Below are 22,117 nucleotides of genomic sequence, written 5' to 3' on the forward strand. Positions count from 1 at the left end.
TGTTGGTAAATGCACTTTCAAACCTAGCACCATAAGAAGGTCCTTCATCATTCCAAGGTGTGCTTTTCCTAGCACGTTTGCAAAAGAATATCCCCAAGGCTGAGTAATGCATCCTCATTGTTAAAATGTGCTGTAAGCAAAAGAACTGTTACAAACTTGGAAGATTGTGAATGTAGTGTAATTGAATGCAAAATGCATAATTGCTGTCAAGATGTGATACTGTAGTGATTTTCCTTGTTAGATGGTTGCAGAAGTACTGTATTTTGTGGCTGAAATTATTATTGCAATTTTTTTCCAGGCGACTGGCTGGCAATGACCTTACTTTTATCCATCCAAAGGCCTTGTCTGGGTTGAAAGAACTCAAAGTTCTGTAAGTAATTGGGTTTTAGAGCTTCGTAGCTTGTTCTATGCTTTCTTAGTGCATAGCCTGTTTACTGGTGGGCTGGAGGAAATTTTTTTGCCCTCTGTCCTCCTAAAGTAGAGCTCTCCTACTTTCTACTTTTTTTTTCTTTACAAAGCCTGCTGCATATGGTCAAGATGACAATGATGAACTTGACTAAACTAGAATTACTGTATTTTATCAGAACACTTATGTGTTTCTGAAGTATATCTTGTAGCAGAAGAAACAGAGGAAAAATCCTGAAAAGGACATGTAAGCTTCTGTTTTTCTCCACACCTTCAGCATACTCTGTCAGGTACCTGACATTACCAGGTGGTACTCTACTTAGAGGTTTAATACACTGCTTGACTTATTCCCTACTGGCCATAGAAAAAATTGCTATAGCTTGATGCTTCTCTAGGTGAAAACGACTTAATATTAAAAGAAAATCTTTTGTTTTTCCTTCTGAAATAAAAATTTTTATGACAGCTGTTTTTCCATACCTGAGGATAAAAAAAGCTTTCTGTTGTTTAAGGTTTTAAAAAACTCTATTTGAAAGCTGCAGCATTTCTGATGATGTAAATACTTCCAAATGCTAGCAGGGTAATAGGTTGTTAATTAAAGAGATATTAAAAAAAAAACAAAAACAGACCGTGAGGTTTTGAAGAAAAAAAACCACAGACACTATTTCCAGGGTACAGATTAGGGAGCTGCCCATTTGCAATACTATTTAATACAATATGCTGTGAATTGAATGCAAATTGTCAAAACTCTTGAAGACATATCCATTGCAACTCTAACACTGGAGGTGCCTGAAATTCTGGCAGTTCTTGGAAGAATGTGGGACGTTTCTTAATTAAAAGCTGTGACTTGAATTTTTACCCCAGTATGCGCCAAAACTGAGTAAGATTTTACAAGGTCATTTACATTCTCTTTCTAAAAGAACTCACGTGACATACATTGTCCTATAAGAGCATTTTGAAGAAACCCACAACAGTATAGCTTAATTCAGCTTGGCCCAGTGGTTCTTTGTTGTGAGCACACTTCATAAATTAGGTCGTTGATGCATTGTGTATTGATGCAACTTCAGGAAAAATTAGAGTTTGTGTGTTTTCTAGCATGTGTAAGATAATTCCACAAGAAAACAATAACATATCATCTCTTGTAGCAAATTTGTCCTAGTGCTGTTGTTTAACCTCTTCAGTGAGTTCCCAAGGGAATTTCAGCATATTGTGTCAGCTTGTTCTCTGCAAATTAATGCTGTTGATGAATGAGTTGTAAATAAAACTGAAATAGACCATTGTTTCATTGTTGCCTTTGGGCATCTGGTCTTGAGAATTCTACATGCATTTACATACACTAGAAATCTGAGAAACCATAAATAACAGGACTGTGGGGTTTTGTGTTATCTATAGCTCTGATAAAGATGATTGTCCAGTTCTACTTTATTAACACAGTGGATTTTTACAGAACCCTCCAGAACAATCAGCTGAAGACGGTACCTAACGAGGCCATCAGAGGATTGAGTGGCTTGCAGTCCTTGTAAGTTGCCTTACTTTGCTTTTGGTCTGGGGTTGTGTTCCAAGTTCCACTTTCGGTCACTCTGTCACCTTTGCTTCATTCTGTAGAGTTATGAACTATAATAATGTATGTGTCATAATGTACCTGGAGTTTCTGAAAGTGCAGTTGCAACTGGAACCAAGTTTCACAATTAAAATTCATGAGGAATTTTATTTGTCATCTTTGGTGGAGTGACCCAAATGCAAAACTCTTTCAAAACTCCAACACCAGGTACAAGATTGCTGTGTGAATGCGGCAGTGTGTAGTTAAACTCTAAACCCTCTTGCACATCCTAAGCTATTTGAGCAATTCTTAAATGTTGTGCAAAAATGAATGATGCCCAAGCCTGTTGTATCCAGAGGAGGAAAAGGGATTTCTGGGAAGAAGTATAACTTGACACATGGAGAGTATTGGTTTTACAGGAAGGTGTTGAAATCTCACAGACAGTTATGAATACCTCAGCCTTGATTGCCAGTTGCACATGAGGTATTTCATATGTGCTTATCCTATCTCATGGCTTATTATGTTTTATAAAGCATCTTAATCAGACCTTAATAGTTAGTTACAGCTCTCTAGGTGGTAGATACCTATCACTGTGAGGAGGAGGAGGTGGGAGGGGCTGCAAAATATTTTCTCCTTCCCACTTACCTCCAGAGAGAGAGGGAGGGGGGAGAGAGAGTGTAAATTATCTATTCTCTCTGTGCCAAAGTTCAGGTTTCTGGCCCAAGACCTTGATTCTTTCAGATTATGGATTTTTGGAAAAAAAAAATCAGTTTTTAAAATAGATTTGCAAACTATTGCACAACTTTAGCAAAGGTGCATTACCTAATCTTGGATCTTGGCCCTGCTTGTTGCAGCTGCTTGGATATTCCAGTAAGGAGGGAATTCAGTGTCCATATTTCACTCTTGTTTTAGTCTGTGCATGGAAGAGAAAATACCTTGGTCTTGGTGCAAACACTATGCATTGTAATAAAAGCCCTTCAAATTGCATGATAAGAATAAACCTTTAGTAATTATTTAAAACAAAACAAAAACTTCTTCTTGGCTTCCAGCATTTCTTTGATGCCAAAAAAGAGAAACTGCTTTAGTAAAAATGTTTGTCTACAAATCATCCATTTCATTTTCAGCGAACATTCTTTTTTCTATACATATTTACAGTAATGTTTGTTCTCCAATTAAAGTTTAAAATATTAAATCTCCAGTTGCTGGAGATGATAATTTTATGTGCAAAAGGGAAGGAACAAAATTTAAGAGGAAAAATAATGAATGTACAAATTAAGTCATTATATATTTTTTTAAAAAATCATATGTTTTTTAATATTTTTGGCAAGATGACAATGTTAGAGTTATTTTTAAAAAGGAAAACGTTTCAGTTTTGAAAAAATGATGATTATGTAGGCTTGTATAATGTAATCATTATAATCACTTGACCAAACATCCTTACAATTAAGATACAAGAGTAACAGTTTAAAATGTGGTGAGATTCCCCTTTCTAGGAACTTCATTCTTCAAGGGCAAATGATAAAATATATCAATTTTAGGATGGTGAAAAAGGAGGAAATTAGGTTAGTAAGTGGTAGCAAGCTGCTTGTTACTTCTTTTTCTGAGGAAAAGCAAATTGAGATTTCCAGATAACCAGTTGGAAATATGGTGGGCAAGTCCATTCTGGAAGTCACTGGTGTGAGTCAGAGTCCCAGACAGTTGTGAGCTGGAAGGATCACTGCATCCAGCTCTCTAGTGAATGCTCAGGGAGTTGAATTGAGGAATAAATGAGTTACACAGGGGTTGGAGCCATGACCTTGGTGCTATCAGCACCATGCTCTTACCAACCGAGCTCATCTGAAGATCAGGAGGATTTGATCTTGGGCTTTTTTCCCCCATCCACTGACGTGACTCAGCCTTTGGTTTGTAATTTGTTAGAAACGGGCAGGAATTTGAGAATAAATTGGGTTTTGAGACAAGTGTAGTGAGAGATCAAAAGTATTTTTTCTATGCAATTTGTTTACTTCACCAGAATGCATTTCTGTGATTTTAATGAATTTCAGGAAAACTTTGTTAGCATTATTCATGCATAATTACACTGATTATGCATATCCCCTAGTAATGCAGATAGCACCTTCTGGCAAATGAATGTAAGAGTGATCCTCTGAATTTTGTGTCTGAACATGGAAACATAAGTGTCAGCATCCTGCTTTATTGTATGAAGAAAAAGGAAAAAAGTGATTTATTCCCCTCCCTAAGGAATTTTTGTTAATTCAAAACTCCCAAATTGCTGCAAGCTTCTTTTAAAACAAATAATTCATTGCAGAATATGTTAGAAAAACCTGCTTCTACTCTTCTATATGATCTGCATCCCAAACCTGCAAGTTTAAACATCACCGAACTGTCCCTCTTTTGGCAATTTCCCAGTTTGCTCTGAAGTATGGTTCAGGGCTATTTTTTTTCCTTGGTGAAGGCACAAATTACTTCCTCAAAACTTTACAGTATATTGATAATAATTTCATTTTAAACAACTTTACAAGTGTTTTCTGTCTTCATGTGCTCCATTTTTTAGCTCCATAGGAAGGCAGTTGCCACAATGTGGTATGTATTAACAGACTCAGTAAACATACCTGGGTGGAAATAAAAAAGATGGTTATAGGGGCTTCATGGTCTGCAGTGTTTATATTACATCTGGTGAGTAGCCAGCCTGGTTCAGAATACTGAATGGCAGCTCTTTATTTTCTGTTAGCATTGAATATTTTTTCCCAGCTCCAGCCTCCAAAAGAGAGTTAGAATGGGGCTCTTTATATGGAAGTGAAATTTAGCAAAATTAGGAAGTACTGAGTAGGGTTCTTTATATAAAAGGTGAAATTTAGCAACATTAAGGAGTTGTACTGAGTGGCAGCTTGCTGTGTAGCACCCCAGGCAAGTTCATCTGGCAGGATGTGTGCTCACACTGCAGGGTGCTGTGATAGGGGTGGCTGTGGGACAGCTCTGCCGAGGGAGGAGCCACTGTCTGTCCACCTTGTGCCTCTCTCAGTAGCACAACAACCTGACCAAGAGCTTCACAAATGTAAACAATGGCCTTGGTGCATTTTGGTTACTGCAAAGCATCAACAGCATGGTTTTGTTACTATGAGGCCATGAAGTACTTTGTGTTTTAGGTCTGCAGGTGTTGGGGAGGTTTGTGGGCACTCCCAGGGTCACACAAAGAGCAGGAGGTGCAGCAGCACAGTGCTGGAGCTGCTTCCTGGGAACCACCAGGAAGCCACTGAGGAAAGTCTCTCCTCTAAGTGCCTTGGTATATTTGACTGATGATTTATTTTGTATTTATTCTGAACTTTGACCCAGAATCTGGGGATTTGTAAAATGTCAATGTGAGCTGCAGCAATCTTTAGGCTGCTCTGATTGACCACAGAAACCCAGCTACGTAGGACTAGTAGGAATATTCTGGTACAGTCCCCAATGTGTGACAAATATTGGAATTACACTATTTAAACCAAGACTTTCAGATGCTTTACAAAGGAAAGCTTTATTCCACTTGAATAAAAAACCCACAAACCGAATTGGCACCATGCATTTGCCATCAAACCCAGGAGTCTTCTGCAAGCCTGTCAATATCTGCTGATGTATTAAGTATGATTTACTGTAATTGTAGTCCCAGCACATGTGCACACTTGTCCACATGCAGGGAATACTGGAGCATTCTACAGCAGCAGTTCAAAGCACTGCAGCTTAGCAGCTCTGCCAGATTGCCAAGCTGTGGGATTTGGGATCCTGCCAGAGTGATACTGAGCTGTGATAGCTCCTGCCCCTCCTGCTGGGTGGGTGCTCACCTGAGCTGCACGGTGAGTGTCTCCATGCCTGTGGTCAGCAGGCATTTCTGCACTCCCTCAACAGCCTCATCTGTTCAGCAGGACCATAACCAGTTCTTCAGTCTGCTTCCCTGTCTTAGGAGGCTGGAGCAGCCTTGAGGCAGGATAAGACAGGAGGCACGAATGTGCTGAACTGGCATGGGATAATGTTTTCTGGGAGTGGGAATCATCTGAGCCCAGGTGGGAAACATTGGGGTCCTTATGTAGAACTGAAAGGAATGAGAGCAGAATCGTGTTTTGCAGGGTAAAATGTATGGTAAAAGCATGGGGACAGAGAATGGAGGTATATTTCAGTCATATCTAAAAATAGAAAGGTGACTGAAATATTTCTGATTATAAATCAATTTTTAATATGTCCGATTATAAATTATAAAATTAAAATATTATTAACTCAGACATATTTAAAATATATGCTATAGCACGTATCAGCTGCAGGCTTGAATTTATAGTTTTTTTGTATTTTAGGAAGGATTCCTTATACAGATCAAGTTAATATCTGTCTTTATTTAAAAAGTCAAATCTAGAAACACTCTGCTGGTAATGAGACTGCCCGATTTTAAGCCATAGCTGATGTTGGTGACAATTTCAGTAACATAAACCATAAACACCAAATGTGTCAGAAGGGAAGATCCTTGAATTTGGAGAGAACAATGCAAATATAATCTTACATCAAAATATACACAGTTCTGTTCTAATTCTGCTGTCTTCTTCTTAAAGAGTGCTTTAGGGCTCCAGTTGATAATGCTGTGATTCTGGATTACAGTTTGGAAGGACAGGACATGTCTGTAGGGACAGTGGTGTCTGGGAAGCTGTGGAAGGTGCTCAAGGACTAGATGAAGTTTAGAATCTTTAAACAGTGTTATATGTAGCAAGCAGCCCTTACTGTGGCAGGTGTCTTTTCAGCTAAGCACCTTTTAATGCTTTGTCTTCAGAGGTTTTCTGGTTTCCCGCTTTGCTGTTACTAAGGGTTTAAAGGGCACCAGCCCTCAGATTTAGTCTGTGTTAAAATATGGGATTAATCAGAATGGGAATGGAAGAAATTGACACATTTTCTCTTTAACCTGCAAAACCAATACAGAATTAAATGCACTGAATATGTTTTTGTTCCTTGAATGTTTAGAGTTAAGAATGTATAAGAGCTCTTCTGAGCATATCTGATTGTACTGAAAAATCCTTAAATGTACTGCTTTGTATACTTCACATATTTTTCTATGCCATCTTTACCTTTAGAAGGTGTTCTGGTTTTCTTGCAAGTGGGGTGGGTTCTTTTGTGAACTTCAGGAATTTCTGGTATTGTTCTAGCTTTTGGTTTTTTTTTTAACTGTCTGGGCTTGCTTAGGGAATTGCTAAGTTTAGATAAAACTTTTAGGGAATTATTTAGAAATTGAATGATCAGAAATTTAAGTGTGATGGTGAAAGTTGAATGGCATGTAGGCAAAATTAGCTGAATCCTCTGTGGGGACTTGGGAGCAAACCGTGGGCTTTGACTGGTACCATGTGAACAGATGTGGAGAAACCAGATGTGCTGGCCCATCAGTGCTGGTGGTGGGAGCAGCTTCAGCATGTACCACTAGTTTCTGAGGGCTGCTGTCAATTTGTCTTTGAATCAAGCAAATCCTCGTGTTGATGCTCTCAACACCCAGTGCCCAGAGAGCCACTGCTTGATGCAGTGAGCAAGCTCTCAGTGTTCTCAAGTGCCTCTGCTAACATGGGTCACTGCCTCCCCCTGCAGCAGGATTTCCCAGGTACCAGCCTTATCGGCACTCCACTTCCCGACTAAAAACCTTCTCCACTGTTATTGGAGTGATTTCGTTGTGGTTTCTGAAGGAGCTCTTTAAAGAGCAATGCTCTTTAATGATTGCTATTGAGCAGAAGTGGTTTAACACAAGAGCTGGGAGTGATTTGCCTTTTATTAACATCAGCAGTAAACTCCTGCTGTACAAGGCTGTTAATTAGGCTATTAGGATGAGGCTGTTAAAGTTTCCTAGTGCTGAAGCCTGGAAGAGCCTGTGGTCAGGGATGAGAGCTGGTGAGGCTGGTCCTGGAGGCCTCTCAGGTGTTACCTATGGGGGATGCAGGCTGTAGGGCAGTCACCCTAAGCAGTGTGTGTACATTTGTGTGTAAAATTTCATTTATATGTCTGTGTTACATTTGGAACTCCTATTTGTTTGAATTGGGGTAGAAGTTCTTACTAATTCTGGTTTCCTTAAAGCAGAGTCAATTGTTTGAAGAGCCTGCTTTGTCCTGTTTTAACAATATATCAAATACTGATGGAAGAGCTGCTGAATGTATAGGTTTCTATCGTCCTTCTGCTCTTCTCCTGGAGTTGGTGCTTGTGTAAGGAGGGAACATAAGGGGAATGAAAGTGAAGATGACAGCTCCACAACTGAACTCTTAATTTCTAGACTAAAATGTAAAGGTCTCTCACAAGCCAGTGTCCATAAGAAAGCTGGAATTGAAGTAGCTTCTGAAAGATAAAGGTCTAATTTGAAGAATATACTTATATCTTTAACAATGTAGTGGAAAAAGACAGTCTTTGTACAAAGTCCAGTCCAAGCAATGAGTATTGCTTGTTCTTTGTTAATTATTTCAGCTAGGGAATATGCCCCTTAAAGAAAAGTTGTGGTCCTTAATTGTTAATGTTTTGTGAAGGTTGTCAAATATTTTAGGTTTGTTTTTCAGTTGTTTCACTAAGTACTTTGTTATGTGCATTTCACACAAAATAGGAGAGTTTCAGCTGTGTTTTGTGCATTCAGTATCATGTGGATAAGCTTTGACTGTTTGGAAGAGAAAGGAAAACCATGGCATATTAGGCTCTTAGGAGAAGTGAAGGAACACAAAAAATTGTGGATGAGAGCAAATAACTTAAAAATACCTCTTTCACTTTCCACACCTCCCTGGTTGTGTCAGTGGTGGGTGGTGGTGTTCTTTCCCCCCTCATCTTTGCTACTGTGGGCTGTAGAAAATAAACAGAATAGCTGGGATGGCTGTGGAGAGTCATCAGTTGAAAGTGGGGTACTTGGGTACTGGATCCTCCTGTTCTGGGGGACAGAGGGCTTGGCAAAGCCAGCTGAAAACTCAGGGTGAGACATCATCTCCATGACTGTCTCTGTTCTCCCTGGCTGAGCTCAGCTCCTCACTGCGTGTGTCCATCCTTCCTCTGTTCTCCTCTTCCTTTAAGGCTGGGAGAGGAGGAGCAGGACCAGAGGCTTTCTTGTGTGCTTTTGTTTTCCAAAGTCTCCTAGAATAAGTGGAATCTAGCAAGGTGCCACTGGAAGTACAGATGGACTAGATGAGTAAGGACAATGATTGAGGCCTGTCTCTTGAGTATGCTTCTTCTCTTAAAAAAACCCAAACCAGCCCCTTCCTCCAACAAAAAACCCAAAACACCAAAAAAAAACCCCCAAAAGAACCAAAAACTCAGGAAAAAAAAAAGGGAGGGGAGAGGTGGGGTAAGGAGAAATTAGAAGACCTGGATATGTTTATTCCATTGGGAAATAATTCTTTTCATCTTCAGGGAGCTGTGTAAATTTAGGAGAGAAGAAAGACAAGTAATTTCTAGTTGCTTTTTTTTTTCTGAAGCAGAGCCTCAGGCTTTTTTCCTCTCTCCCCCCAGCTTCTTTGTTTTCCTCCTTTATTATCATCAGACTTGGGTTTCTCTGAGATGTTCTGGTCTCCATTCAGCCTAAGAGCATTCAAGTAGAACATCATACACACTTCTCAGACCATGGGCAAATGATGAGGGGATGCCAGTGTATGAACCATAGGAATTCACTCTGATGTACAGCTTTAGAGCTAATCTCTCACTCATCTTAGGAGAGAACTTTGACTGCAGACAATTTTATAAGTTCCCACTTGTAATAGCATATTTGTTGCTTAATTTGGTGTATTTTTTGACTTTTTATTACATGGAAATTCAGCTGATGGCTTTTTTTCATAATAATTTGAAACATGCAAACCGCACGCATCACAACAACAAACCTCTGTTGTAAGGAAAAAGATTAAGTGTGTTAAATTTGTGATCAGGGTTGTCTTCTGCATTAACTCTTAGGGTTGTATTTTCCCTTTGAATTCTGCATGTCCTTTAAGTGCTGGAATCAGATCTGTTGTGACTGTGCCTGGGGACAAATGCAGTGAAGTCACTTGGTCCACACTGCCTGCCCAGAGAAGGACAGGATGAAGGGCTGGGGGAAATTACGTCTGAAACTAACCCAGCTAGACTTTCAAGAGCATATCTGATCATGGCTTTAGAAACTGGAGAGTGCTAAGTAATTCCAGAGCTGTGCTGATTTGTATCTTAATGAGCATCCCTGTGGAGGGGGGTGTGTTCTGTGTCCCTGCACCATGGCTGGTGCAGCAGTTGTTTCACACCACCTGTGCAAGGTGCTTTCACAGAATCGCAGAATGATGAGGTTGGAAGAGACCTCTAAGATCATGGAGTCCAACCTATGCTCTAACACCTCACCTGGACTATAGCACCAAGTGCCATGGCCAGTCTTGTATTAAACACATCCAGAGATGGTGATTCTACCACCTCCCTGGGAAGAGCACTCCAGTACTTTATTATTCTTTGGGTGAAAAATTTCTTCCTAATATCCAACCTATACCTTCCCTGACATATCTTAAGACTGTGCCCTCTCTTCTCTATCCTCTTTCCTTGTATTTGCAGGGAAGTCACCATGGTGCAGCTGTGTGATGACCTGGAGAAGGGCCATCAAATACTGCCCAGTGCTCTGTGCCTTCTCAAACCCACTGAGGTCCATGGATAGGAATGTTTTACTTCTTCCCAGCATATTGAATAACCTCTGGGTCCTAGATATGTCCCCTTGTCCACCCTTAGTTACTCCAAAGATTAACCCTGCCGTGGCTGGAACCAGGACAGTTACCATAGCTAATTTGGCAATTTGCATTCATTTAGGGGAAAAGTATGATGGCAAATCCAGGGGTGCACAGTAGGTAAAAGTGCTGATGTGCTGTTTTGCCTTTTGTTCTGGAGAATGTTAGAAAAGATCAGGGGCAAGGCAGCAATCAGTTGTAGTTGAGATGTTTCATTTGTTGGGATAATTCATAACTTGACTTTGTTCACAAACAGCTTTTAATAATCTTGTTCTCTAAAGTAGGTGCTTTGTTACTGTATAGCAGTGCCACAAACCAAAGCATACAACAGTACATGATGCTATCAACAAGGGTGATGTAGGGATAGGATAATCCATTCAAATGAGTAAATGCCTCTGCAGTCAAGGCATGCTGTCAAATGACTGTTTTAAAGAATTTTTGCTGTGTTAAAAGCTAGGGATTTTGTGGGAGATGCCTTATAGAGTTATTAATTCATTTTGATTAGCTAATTATAAGCATATCAGTTTGTTCAAATGTTTTATTAAAAATATCTGAAAAGTTTATTATGAAACTTTATAGGCTCTTCATTTGCCTTGAAAAAGGTTTTCATGCATCTTTCAGTAACACTCCAAACTTGGAAGTATTGAATTATTTGAAATAATTCACACTTAAGCTTGAACAGAGATGTTGCTGAATAGTAAGACTTCAGCTGGGCTTTGCTACTGTGTGGTTTGAGTTTGCTGATGAATTCTTTGTTCCCCTGCAGGCGTTTAGATGCCAACCACATCACTGCCATCCCAGAGGACAGCTTTGAGGGGCTGCTGCAGCTGAGGCACCTCTGGCTGGATGACAACAGCTTGACAGAGGTCCCCATCTCTCCACTCAGCAATCTCCCTTCCCTGCAAGCCTTGACACTGGCTCTCAACAGGATAACTCACATTCCTGACTATGCATTCACCAACCTTTCCAGCCTGGTTGTTCTGTGAGTGTTTGTGTTTCACAGGGCACTTGGCTTTTATCTGCAGTTACACTTTTGGTTCATCCAGGGTGGCACAGAAAATGGATATTTTGCTGTGTTTTAGCTCAGTTGGCCACTGCCAACATGAGATCATACCATGTATGGTAGAGAATCTGCTGAAGGTTTGCTAAAAACTTTCTCCTAAACAAAAAGCCACACTGTTGTGGGTAGTGAGATTTGAGTTCTGACATCTCATTATGTGATGAATACTTCAAAATAATAGTTGTCACAGAAAGCTTTCAGAGATACAGAAAGAAGAAAAAGTTATTTTAGCTGACACCTGTCTCATTGTAATCTTAAAAATCTCTGTGGAATAATAAGAAAAATATGTTTGATTTCTGTGTTTGCTATTTTTCATCACATTTCTGGATAGTGATTAAAGATTTAAAATAGGTTGTCTTGACTGCAAGCAATCTGTTCTTTTTCCATATGAGGATGAAATATTCTGTTTGGAAGTGAAAGATATTCTTCTCTGTAATCCATCCCATGCAATGTTTTTTGCTAAATTGTTTAACCTCTTGATTTCATAGAAATATCTGCTAATTTGTGAACTTATATGAAATCATTCCCTTGTTTTGGTTTTGTTTTTCAGACATCTTCATAATAATAAAATAAAAACTATAGGAAAACACTGTTTTGATGGATTAGACAACCTTGAAACCTTGTAAGTATGTTTCCTAAAATAATTTGTGGTCAGTGTTTGTCTCAGTCTCAGCTTAATCAAGGTTGCCATGCTGGTATGATGAAAGTTTTGCAAATCAGGTGTGTGTGCACTGACAATTGGCTCCAGCTCAGTTTTGGAGCTGAAGGCTGGTATCAGTGCACTGCCCCACCAAAAAGGAATTAACTACATTGAGAAGCAGGTAAATACCAGCCTGGGTGAGGTGTCATGCTGCCTGATGTGGCTGCAGTGTTCCCAGCCCTGCTCCAGCTGCTGTACCTTTGCATAGCACTCCGCTGAGCCAGGTGGACAGATCACAGGTGTTTGAGTGGCCCCATGAGTGATGAGGGACAAACATTTGTTTCTCAGGTTTCCTGTAGGGTTAAATGTCTCTAGGATACGTGTCCAAAGCTGCTGTGTGACAATTGGAGCTTTCTGAGGGGGTCTCAGAGGGCTGCTGCTCCACTGTTCCTCATCCTGAACCTCCTGAGTTGCCTCAGTGGCAAGGACTGGCTTTCAGCTGCTTGGGTCACATTTCCCATTTCCCTGCAGCTCACTCAGGGAATGTCTGATAAGTGATATCTCCATCAGCAATGCCTTTTGGTATGCTTTGGGGAATGCTGAATTAGTGAAACTAATGAGGGAGGGCAAGGGCAAGCCAGTGCCAAGCTCTGTTAACGTGAGGAGCTGGGAGGAGGCCAGAGATGCTGCTTACTTCATCTCTCTCACCCTCAATTGAGCAATGACATGCTGGGTAAAGAGATACAGCTGACACAGGACTCTGAAAATGGCTTTGCATTATTTATTCCATTATAAGGAATAAATATATATATATAATGGAATAAATAGACATATTTATTCCATTATAAGGAATCCCTTTTGCAGAGGTCCTGACATTACTGCTGGAATATTGACAGCTTAACTGAGAATTCAACAGATCCCCATCACCAATCTGTCATGAGGTTTTTCTGTGCTTCTAATCAGTATTTATAATTGGTTTTGCTGCAAGATCTGCTTTTACATAATGGCTTATTTACTGTTTGTTTTATAAAGCCTTAACAAAAGATATTCTTAGGCAGATCATAATAAAGAGTAGTAACTTGTATCTACTTTAAAAAAAAAACTTTGAAATCATAGTTCATTCTTGTGTAAATTCTGTTGAAGAAAAATCTATGAGGTATTGAAAAATACTGAGCTTTGCTATATTATATAACTTAATATGAATAATCCTCTGGGTAATATTTAATATCTTACCTGAGTTATTAGCTGGTTATAAAGTATGTAAAACATCAGAAGATTAAATCTAAATTGAAGTTATTCTATGGTCTAGTTAAAGGTGTTCTGAGAACTTTTTTCTTTCGTTGGACTGTCTTAAACAAAAATTATTTTGATAAATCATGGCTACTGTTAAAAATGTTATAATGTTCTTGCTTTATTTCTTCTAGGGATTTAAATTATAATAACATGGTAGAGTTCCCTGAAGCCATAAAAGCACTTCCAAGTCTAAAGGAATTGTGAGTATTACTTACTCTTTCTTTTTACCAGTTTTCTTTCTCTTTTTCATAAATAAAAAGGGGAAAAAAGTCCTGGATTTAAGAATGCTTGCCTCATTGTGCAGGAGCCTAAATTAGGTTAAGTTATGCTAAGTGAGACTATGATTAAAAGAAAATATAATCATCATCTGGAGAGGGCATGTGTTGAAAATGATTTTGGAGTTACATAAGCAGGAGAAGCATTAGCATAGATCTGGATCAGGAGAGGGTTTTGGCCTTCAGGTTAGGTGCTCATTGATGATGCAAGTTTTCCTTGTGCCCTCCTTAAGAGATGAGTGGGAAAAGTGAAAGTACAGCATCATGTTGGGTCAAAATAATTCCTTTCTAATGAAATATTTTCAGTTTAGCTGCTGTGCAGTAGACAGAACTCATTAAAATTATTCCTGCAGATGGACTTAGTCCTATTGCAGTCCTTGTTAAGGCAGGATTGGGAATTGAGTAGCTATGATGAAAATGACTGCTGGTTGAATCTGCTGGCAGTATAGTTTTAAATGCTAATGTTGAAGTGTTTTTCTTTGCTATTATCTTTAGGGGATTTCACAGTAACTACATTTCCATAATTCCTGATGGTGCATTTGCAGGAAACCCCCTTCTGAGAACGATGTAAGTAATTTTCATCTATCTATTTTTAGCCTTTAGCAGTCAGTGACTGTAAGAACAAACACTGAAATGTGTTCTTCATTTCCCAGACATTTGTATGATAATCCTTTGTCTTTTGTGGGGAACTCAGCATTTCAGAATCTGTCAGATCTGCATTCCCTGTAAGTACCTTTTTGACAATACTGTACAATAAATGGGTATGAAATGTTGCGGCCAAGGACTCAAAAGAAATAAATTTTCTGACTCCCTCTTACATTAGAGGGTTTTTTTTTCAGTAAGTTCTAATAAATATTGTTATTGTTGGGAATATCTAGTTTCTTAAGAAGCTCTATTAAATATGCTCCACAACTTTTTTATTAAATTACCTTTCATAAAATACATAACCCAAGGCCAAATGCTCAGATTCTTAGTTAAACAATCTCCAATATGTCCTGGGTGGTTTTTTGAGCAGGGATGTACATGGTGAGAATGTTTTGCAGGTTAGTGCATGTATGCTCTTAAAAGATAGCACTTCTGGGGCTGATGAATAAGCAAAATGGAGTGAGACTTGGAACTACAGCTGCACTTTTCATGTGTATTGATAGCACTCTTTGCAGTTTGATGAATTGCAATTCTTTGCTCGTGGAGGAGTAATTTATTAAGCAAATGAGTAGCATAAGAAGCAGTGAAAACACAGCCTTTCCCACATTATTCAAGTATAAAATTTAAAAGCAGTAAGAATGTTAGAATGTCTCCTTAGTGTAAAAATCTACCTGATAATAAGACTGAATGTCACAATTCAATTTCATAGTAGTTCACACCTGATTTTCATGGGGATTTTTTCCAGGGTCATTCGGGGTGCCAGCATGGTGCAGTGGTTTCCTAATTTGACAGGAACTGTAAATCTGGAGAGCTTGTAAGTGCCTTCTGCAGAAATAAATTCATGGGTTTGCCACTTGGGAAGTAATTGAAATCTGATTAGTGGATCTGAAGAGCAACTGCATGTGTGTTCTCTTCCTGTCAATAAATGTAACAATACAGTTTTCCTCACTGTACTGATACCTGGGTGACACTTAGTGGGTTCTTTTTTAGTAGGGGGAGCTGTGAAAAGCATATGAAAAAGGCCATTGATACTAACCTCCTCTCCCAGAAATGAAAACCAGAAAAATTATCCTCTTAAAACAAACAAACAAAAAAAAAACCACAAAAAAAAAAATCCCAAAAAAACCCCCCAAACCAACCAAACAAAATTTGGTGGGTCAATTTAGCATCCCAATAGCGTTCTGTTCTTATATATCCTTGTTATGCCATCTGTCATAAACAAAACAAGCATTTATAGGGTTTGTTGTTTGGTTTTTTTTCCCCAGAACTCTTACAGGAACCAAGATAAACAGTATTCCTGTTAATTTATGCCAAGAGCAAAAGGTGCTTCGGACTTTGTAAGTATAATACTGTGCCTCTCTTCATGCATCAGAATGTTTTGAAAGAAACTTAAATCTACTTTAAAATAAAAGTGTTGCTTTCAATTTTTCATCCTAGTAGTTCTACCAAAGTTGGAAATGTGGTTTCTTGATTGTTTTTTGTTTGGATGTAATGCCTTACTTTCCTTAAGCAGAGTCTCCTTTGTTAGGGATATGTTGCATTTCTTTCATGTGTTAGAGAGACATGCAAGGTGGTGCTGCAGAGACCAATCTTCAAATTTGTTGTGCCACCTCTCATTGTTAACAGAACTGTAGTCAGCTGCATTCAGAGGTTAAAGAAGAGTTGAGTTACAGAGCTTTGACTTCTGGTGTTCGGGAGCAGAGGAGAGAGCATCAGGAACCAAAGAAATGGAGATGAGAGTTAGGAAGAACATAGCAATGCAAAGGCTAGACATAAAAGCCAGTGAGGATGTGTTAAAATTAATGCAAAAAACCCCAAACTGGTAACTGAAACCATTAGGGGATGGGAACAAACCATGTTTGCAAAGGATGCATGCAGGAAAATGTGGAACAAAAACAAATCCTGAAAAAGGGAGGAGAAAAAATAGATTCTGTTTGATAGAAGAAAAACAGGAGAGAAAAAATGATGAGGTGGGATTTATTTTCTAGCAGCCATTTACCTTTCAAATAGAATTTTTAAGATATTTTGCTTGTTTCTAGTCTTTTCTTCATTGTTTCATGGAATATTCTGAGCTTTCCTAGCTTTGCTTAAGCAATCACCAGCACACTAAACAAAACTGGCACCAAATTTGTATGCTTTACATGCAATTTACTTAGTTTATTCTAAAAAAGCAGGTTATGAATAAATTTTTTAGATTATAACTCTCAGAATTCAGGGAGCACGTCCTAAATGTTTTTAGGGTATGTGTATACCAAGATGTAGAGTTCACACTTGTGATATCCTCTGTGATTTTCTCTAAACTACCCTTGGTTTCTCAGAAGAATGGTACTAACAGGATGATTTTTCTGTCAATCTGTTTAGTAGTTACAAGTGATGAGGTATTTCAAGTAGAAAGGAGTTGAACTAAGCTCCCTTCTCCCATTTTCTGTTTTGAAGGGACTTGTCTTATAACAATATCAAGGACCTCCCAAGTTTTAAGGGCTGCCACACCTTGGAAGAAATGTAAGTAGAAATGAGTGTTGTTTGTTTTTATAAACTCTTTAGTATTCTGAGTCCACATCTCTAGGGATGTTTTTGCTTCATGTTTGATCCAAATTTTTAAAAATTAAGGACAGAGAGAGAGATCTCATGAGAAGTGTGCTGGACAGAGAATTCAACCGCTTGTGCCTTCCTTAATTACCTAAAATTTAATTATTCCTGTGGCACAAAAGTAATGAAAGACACAGTTTAATCCTGCATTTCATAGTAGTATTGCTATGCACATAAATGGAATGGTTAGAATATGCCCAAAGACTCCATGCAGAATGGAGAGTTGTTTTAAATTTCAGAATGACTCTTCTGGGTTCACAAAGTAGCTTGAAAGTAATTCAGTCCACTCTTAAAAGTTTCTTCTAAATTAAATGAGCTGTAAATTGGGATTGGGCAGAGGTGCCAGGAAGGTGCTCCATGAACAACATAGCTGATGCAAAACATTTGACAGTCTGTCTGGGAGGGGAAATGGGTAAAACCTCACACTGATAAGGCTAAAGCCATCCATTAGCAGACACCAAGCTACCCTTTGTATGAAATCAGCTACTAAAGTTCTGTTTCTGCTTCTTCCCTTTGCAGTTCCTTACAGCATAATCAAATCCATGAAATTGCAGAGGACACCTTTCAAGGACTATCCTCCCTTCGTGTCCTGTGAGTGCAGATGTAGCTGCATGCTGAGTAAAACAAGATCCTGGTTTTGATTCCCATGTAAACTGATGTCAGGGTTTGGTGTTACAAGCTTGATTGATGGCAAAAGGCTAGCAGCCAGTTTCAGCCCTGTTCCTTCTATTCTCCATTTTATTTTTCTAGCCTATAAAATATTTTTATAAATATTAAGACTAAAAAAATGAGGTTTTTTCAGTGGTCCAGTATTTTGCATTGTAACTGTATTACTTCATCATATAGTATTTGTTGGAGAGATCCTATCTGTTTTCCTCAGGAGAAGCAGATAAGTAAACAATTATCTTCTCCCCTTACAACTCAAGCTCTATTAAGTTAGCAGCAAGAACAATCCAGAAATAGACAGGTATTTTAAGAAGAATGTTATAACTCATGGTGGTCCAGCAGAAGCTGGAGCTGGATTTGAAATGCAGCAAACCAGATGCTCCTCTGCTTGTTCTTTTGTTGTCTTCCCCCATCTCTGCCAACATGCCCTGCTATAGATGCAGTTGTCACCAAAGTGATCATCCTGGCACCTTCATGCTGGGAATGGGTGATGCCAGAGGCAGCCTCTGCCTTGGGAGAGGGAGCAGCAATGGGAGATGAAGTGGAGCAGGATACAGCTGCATTACCAAGGAATTTGGCTGCTATTGCACCTGGCTGAATGGGAAGAGAGGGGATATGTTCTGCTTTTCTGGTACAGGCATATGAAGTATTTGTCACCTTAGCTTTTTTTCTCAGTACAGTGGCTGTTACAGTTGGTGAAACTGCCAAATAATCTCCTTTGGCATTCATTGCAGGGACCTCAGTAGGAATCGGATTCATCAGATCCGCAAGGGAGCTTTCATCACTGTTGGAGCTCTCCTTAACCTGTAAGTAGGCTGTTCTGTGCAGTCACCTCCTCTCTAGCATTCAGCTGCTGAGATAATAAATGTTTTTAGCTTAAAAGTGATGCTGTCACGGACATATTTTATGAAAAATCCTTTCGTTAGGATTTTTCTCCTGAGAAGCTGAAAGGCCTCAGAAAGGAAATGTAAACAATGATTATCTGCTGCTGTGGAATGCAACAGGTGCATCTTTGATTGGGCTCATGTGGTTGTTTTTAATTAATGGCCAATCACAGTCCAGCTGTCTCAGACTCTCTGGTCAGTCACAAGATTTTATTATCATTCCTTTCCTTGCTAGCCTTCTGATGAAATCCTTTCTTCTCTTTCTTTAGTATAGTTTTAGGATATAATTTTCTTTTCTTATAATAAATATCATAAAATAATAAATCAGCCTTCTGAGGTATGGAGTCATGATTCTCATCTCTTCCCTGGTCCTGGGACCCCTGCGAACACCACCACATGATGTGTTCATCATTTGTTTAATATCTGTGAATCAAGAAGGCTCCTGCTAGCTGAATACATGCAGGGCACACTTCTTTAAGTGCCTGCTGCACTGACAGGCATTTCCAGACCACAGCCTGGTGTGATAAAGCCCTTCCCTACTTTAACGAAATGTGGGCCAGAGGGTCTTCAAACTTACTTTGTAACACGCTGTTAATATTCACATTCCAGAGACCTGAGTTTCAACGAGCTCAGTTCAGTTCCAGCTGAAGGATTGAGTGGCCTGAACCAGCTGAAACTCACAGGCAATTCGGAGCTGAAAGAAGCTTTGGCAGCCAAGAACTTCGCCAAGCTGCGGTACGTTGGTGAAGAACACCCCAGGGTGCTTGCAGTGCCCAGCAGAGTGTGCTCAATGGAGCCAGGGTGTGCAGTGCCCATGGCAAATGGTCTGTGCTGAGTCCTGCAGGGTCTCAGTGCTGCTCTGCAGAAAGGGCATCTTGTGGGAACCCAGGAGATCCCTCTGGCTGCCCTGGAGGACTCGAGACCCTGTCAGGGGGCTCAGAGACCTTGGCAGAGCCCAAGACCCCTGTGCCTTTGACCTTGACCCATGAAAAAACAATTAGCAGCCTTTATATGAGGAATTACAAGTCAAAGGGGTTTAAGTAGAATGATAGTGAATTTATCACAGGGTGAAAAAATAGATTTTTTTGGTGTTTTTAGAATGGGGGTTCAGGAGGCAAGATGGAGGAATTTGGGCATGCCCTATCCTTCTTCTTTCTTCTTCTTGGCCTCCATCTTCTGCTGGGATGTTGGCACTTTTAGATTGGTTTAGAGTAATAGCTCACTGTCGAACATAGGTGATAGGTATTGGGAAGTTATGGTAAATAATGTATGTGTAGTTTTCAGTATAAAAAGACAACACTGCCTTTTGAGGTGGGCAGAGTGCCTCTGTCTTGCTGAGCAGACCTCAGCTGACAGGAGAAAGAATTTTATAGATAAGAAACAATAAACAACCTTGAGGATGAGAACTGTAGAGTTCTGACTCCTTCTTCGACTGCCAGGCTGGGAAAAGAGACTTGAGCACATCTCAGGGTCACTCTGAGCAGCAGAGTCTCAGAGCATCTGACTGTTCTGGTGTTCAAGCCAGTTACAGATAATTTTCCTGGGGTTGTCTAATATTCTCCACCACTGTTCAGGCAAGCTATCATCTGGTTTGAGAGCAGTGCTTTGGGTAGATTTCCATTTGTTACTGAACTGAGCACATCTGTCTTTCACAGTGAGGAAAACAGGAGCAGACAGGCAGGTATCTGATCACACAATCACCATGCTTTATATATATTTTCTTGGAGGCAAATGATAAGAATAAAAATAATCCTTCAAATGGAAACCTGTAATTGATTTTTGTGGGAGGTGGATCAGACAGTGATGAACTGTATTCCATTTCTCAAAGATCTTTCTGCACATTTAGAAGAAGCAGTCTGATGTTCCTCCTAAATATTTTCAAGAAGAGAATTCAGGATAGTTGATATTGTAGTCCTGAGTGAAAAAAATTAGATTCTGGTCTGCTATTCCCTCATTGTTTATGTGGTTTTTTTGCAACTCTGTGTGAAGATGTACTTCTTATCTGCCAGAAATAACAGTATGTACCATTTCTGCCAAGCACACAAAAATAGAAATCTTAGTTTGATATCACAGAATGAAGAGTGAGAAGGAAAGATGGTAACACAAGGTTGTGGTCATCTGGGAATTAACTTTCTCACAAAACACTTACACTGTAATTAGCTTACTTAATTAGTATTCAGTTTAATTTCTACAGCAATGCCACAAACTAACCCTGATCAGAATTTGGTTTGTACGTGGTGTAGAAAGAACAGTAGAGAGCTAAATATCATAACATCATCTTTGTACTTCTCACTTGGATACGTCACCCGTCCTTTATTTCAGTGCAAGAGTTCATTAGAAATGCTTATACCTGATCCAATTGGAAACAGCTTTTATCAGCCACTATGAGAAAAAGAAGATTTGAGTTTAGCACTGAAGTGTGCTACTGAAATATTTTTAATAGGTGGTAGTCTTACCTTTGGTTACAAAGTTTAATGGTCTTCCTTGTCCTGCCTGTATTTCAGGTCACTCTCTGTACCATATGCTTATCAGTGCTGTGCATTTTGGGGTTGTGATTCTTATCTAAACTCCAATGCTGAAGATTCCAGCCACCAAGATCAAGGTGCCTTGATGGATCATGAGAAAGGTAAATGTTTCATGTACTTAACCAGCAGTATTGTTTTGTACCTGACTAGAATAAGAAGTGTGTGTTGCCTTTGAATAAGGGAATAGGAAAAATGTAAGTCTTTATATAAGTCTCTTCAGAAGAGATCTCTCACAGTGTTTAGCAATTGTTTACAAATCAGCAGTGCCATGTTCCTTCCAAACATATGAAAGATGTGCTGGACACTGTAAGACTTGCCTGTCTGAAAAAAATTAGTAATTAAAAAAAAAGTCAAACTGCAGGTATTGCTTCTGTCATGGTTTTATTGTTCTCAGTGTTTCAGCCTTTCTATTCAGACAGGACTTGTTCTTCCCCTGACTACTTCAGGCTCCTTCCCCACTGATCTGGTTACAAAGTCCTATGAGTAGAAATTTCTGCACTGAGCATCAGACCTTATATGGCAAACCAGAAGCACTTCACTTGTCACAAGGCTCAAGTGTCACTGAACTACTTCCATCCTAGGCAGCTTCACTGCCCTTTCACTTATTTTTCTTCCTGCAACTAACATGTTTTTCACTTTTACAGCTAATGCAGATATTCTAAGAAATGAGAAAAATGAGGAATTGGGACAGACTATTATTCACTGTACACCAGCAACAGGTAAATCTCATCATGTGCTTTAGCCACACTGACCTTCAGGCATGGTGTTATGCAGAGAATTATGGTGTTATGAGTGAATTAGATCTTTGATTCCTGGTAGTCATTCTGTACACAGAAGATGAAATTCTCCAGTGCTTTCAGTGAAACTTGATTTGATGTCAGTGTTGTTTTGGACAAGAAGTCACAAAG

The 22,117-nt window shown here is 39.3% G+C and overlaps 1 protein-coding gene across 1 annotated transcript in view; it reads left to right on the forward strand.

Annotated features, from left to right (window-relative positions):
• LGR4 (leucine rich repeat containing G protein-coupled receptor 4) overlaps positions 1 to 22,117 on the forward strand; it is a 74,346-nt gene that overhangs the window by 46,229 nt on the left and 6,000 nt on the right. The window contains exons 3-17 of the mRNA XM_036384016.2: positions 299 to 370; positions 1,850 to 1,921; positions 11,399 to 11,614; positions 12,243 to 12,314; positions 13,757 to 13,825; positions 14,396 to 14,467; positions 14,554 to 14,625; positions 15,291 to 15,359; positions 15,811 to 15,882; positions 16,982 to 17,047; positions 17,654 to 17,725; positions 18,535 to 18,606; positions 19,294 to 19,419; positions 21,189 to 21,310; positions 21,854 to 21,928. Of these exons, the coding sequence (XP_036239909.1) occupies positions 299 to 370; positions 1,850 to 1,921; positions 11,399 to 11,614; positions 12,243 to 12,314; positions 13,757 to 13,825; positions 14,396 to 14,467; positions 14,554 to 14,625; positions 15,291 to 15,359; positions 15,811 to 15,882; positions 16,982 to 17,047; positions 17,654 to 17,725; positions 18,535 to 18,606; positions 19,294 to 19,419; positions 21,189 to 21,310; positions 21,854 to 21,928 (1,319 nt within the window). The remainder of the gene's footprint in view (positions 1 to 298; positions 371 to 1,849; positions 1,922 to 11,398; positions 11,615 to 12,242; positions 12,315 to 13,756; positions 13,826 to 14,395; positions 14,468 to 14,553; positions 14,626 to 15,290; positions 15,360 to 15,810; positions 15,883 to 16,981; positions 17,048 to 17,653; positions 17,726 to 18,534; positions 18,607 to 19,293; positions 19,420 to 21,188; positions 21,311 to 21,853; positions 21,929 to 22,117) is intronic.

This window comes from Molothrus ater, chromosome 6, assembly GCF_012460135.2.
Source record: "Molothrus ater isolate BHLD 08-10-18 breed brown headed cowbird chromosome 6, BPBGC_Mater_1.1, whole genome shotgun sequence".
NCBI lineage: Eukaryota > Metazoa > Chordata > Aves > Passeriformes > Icteridae > Molothrus > Molothrus ater.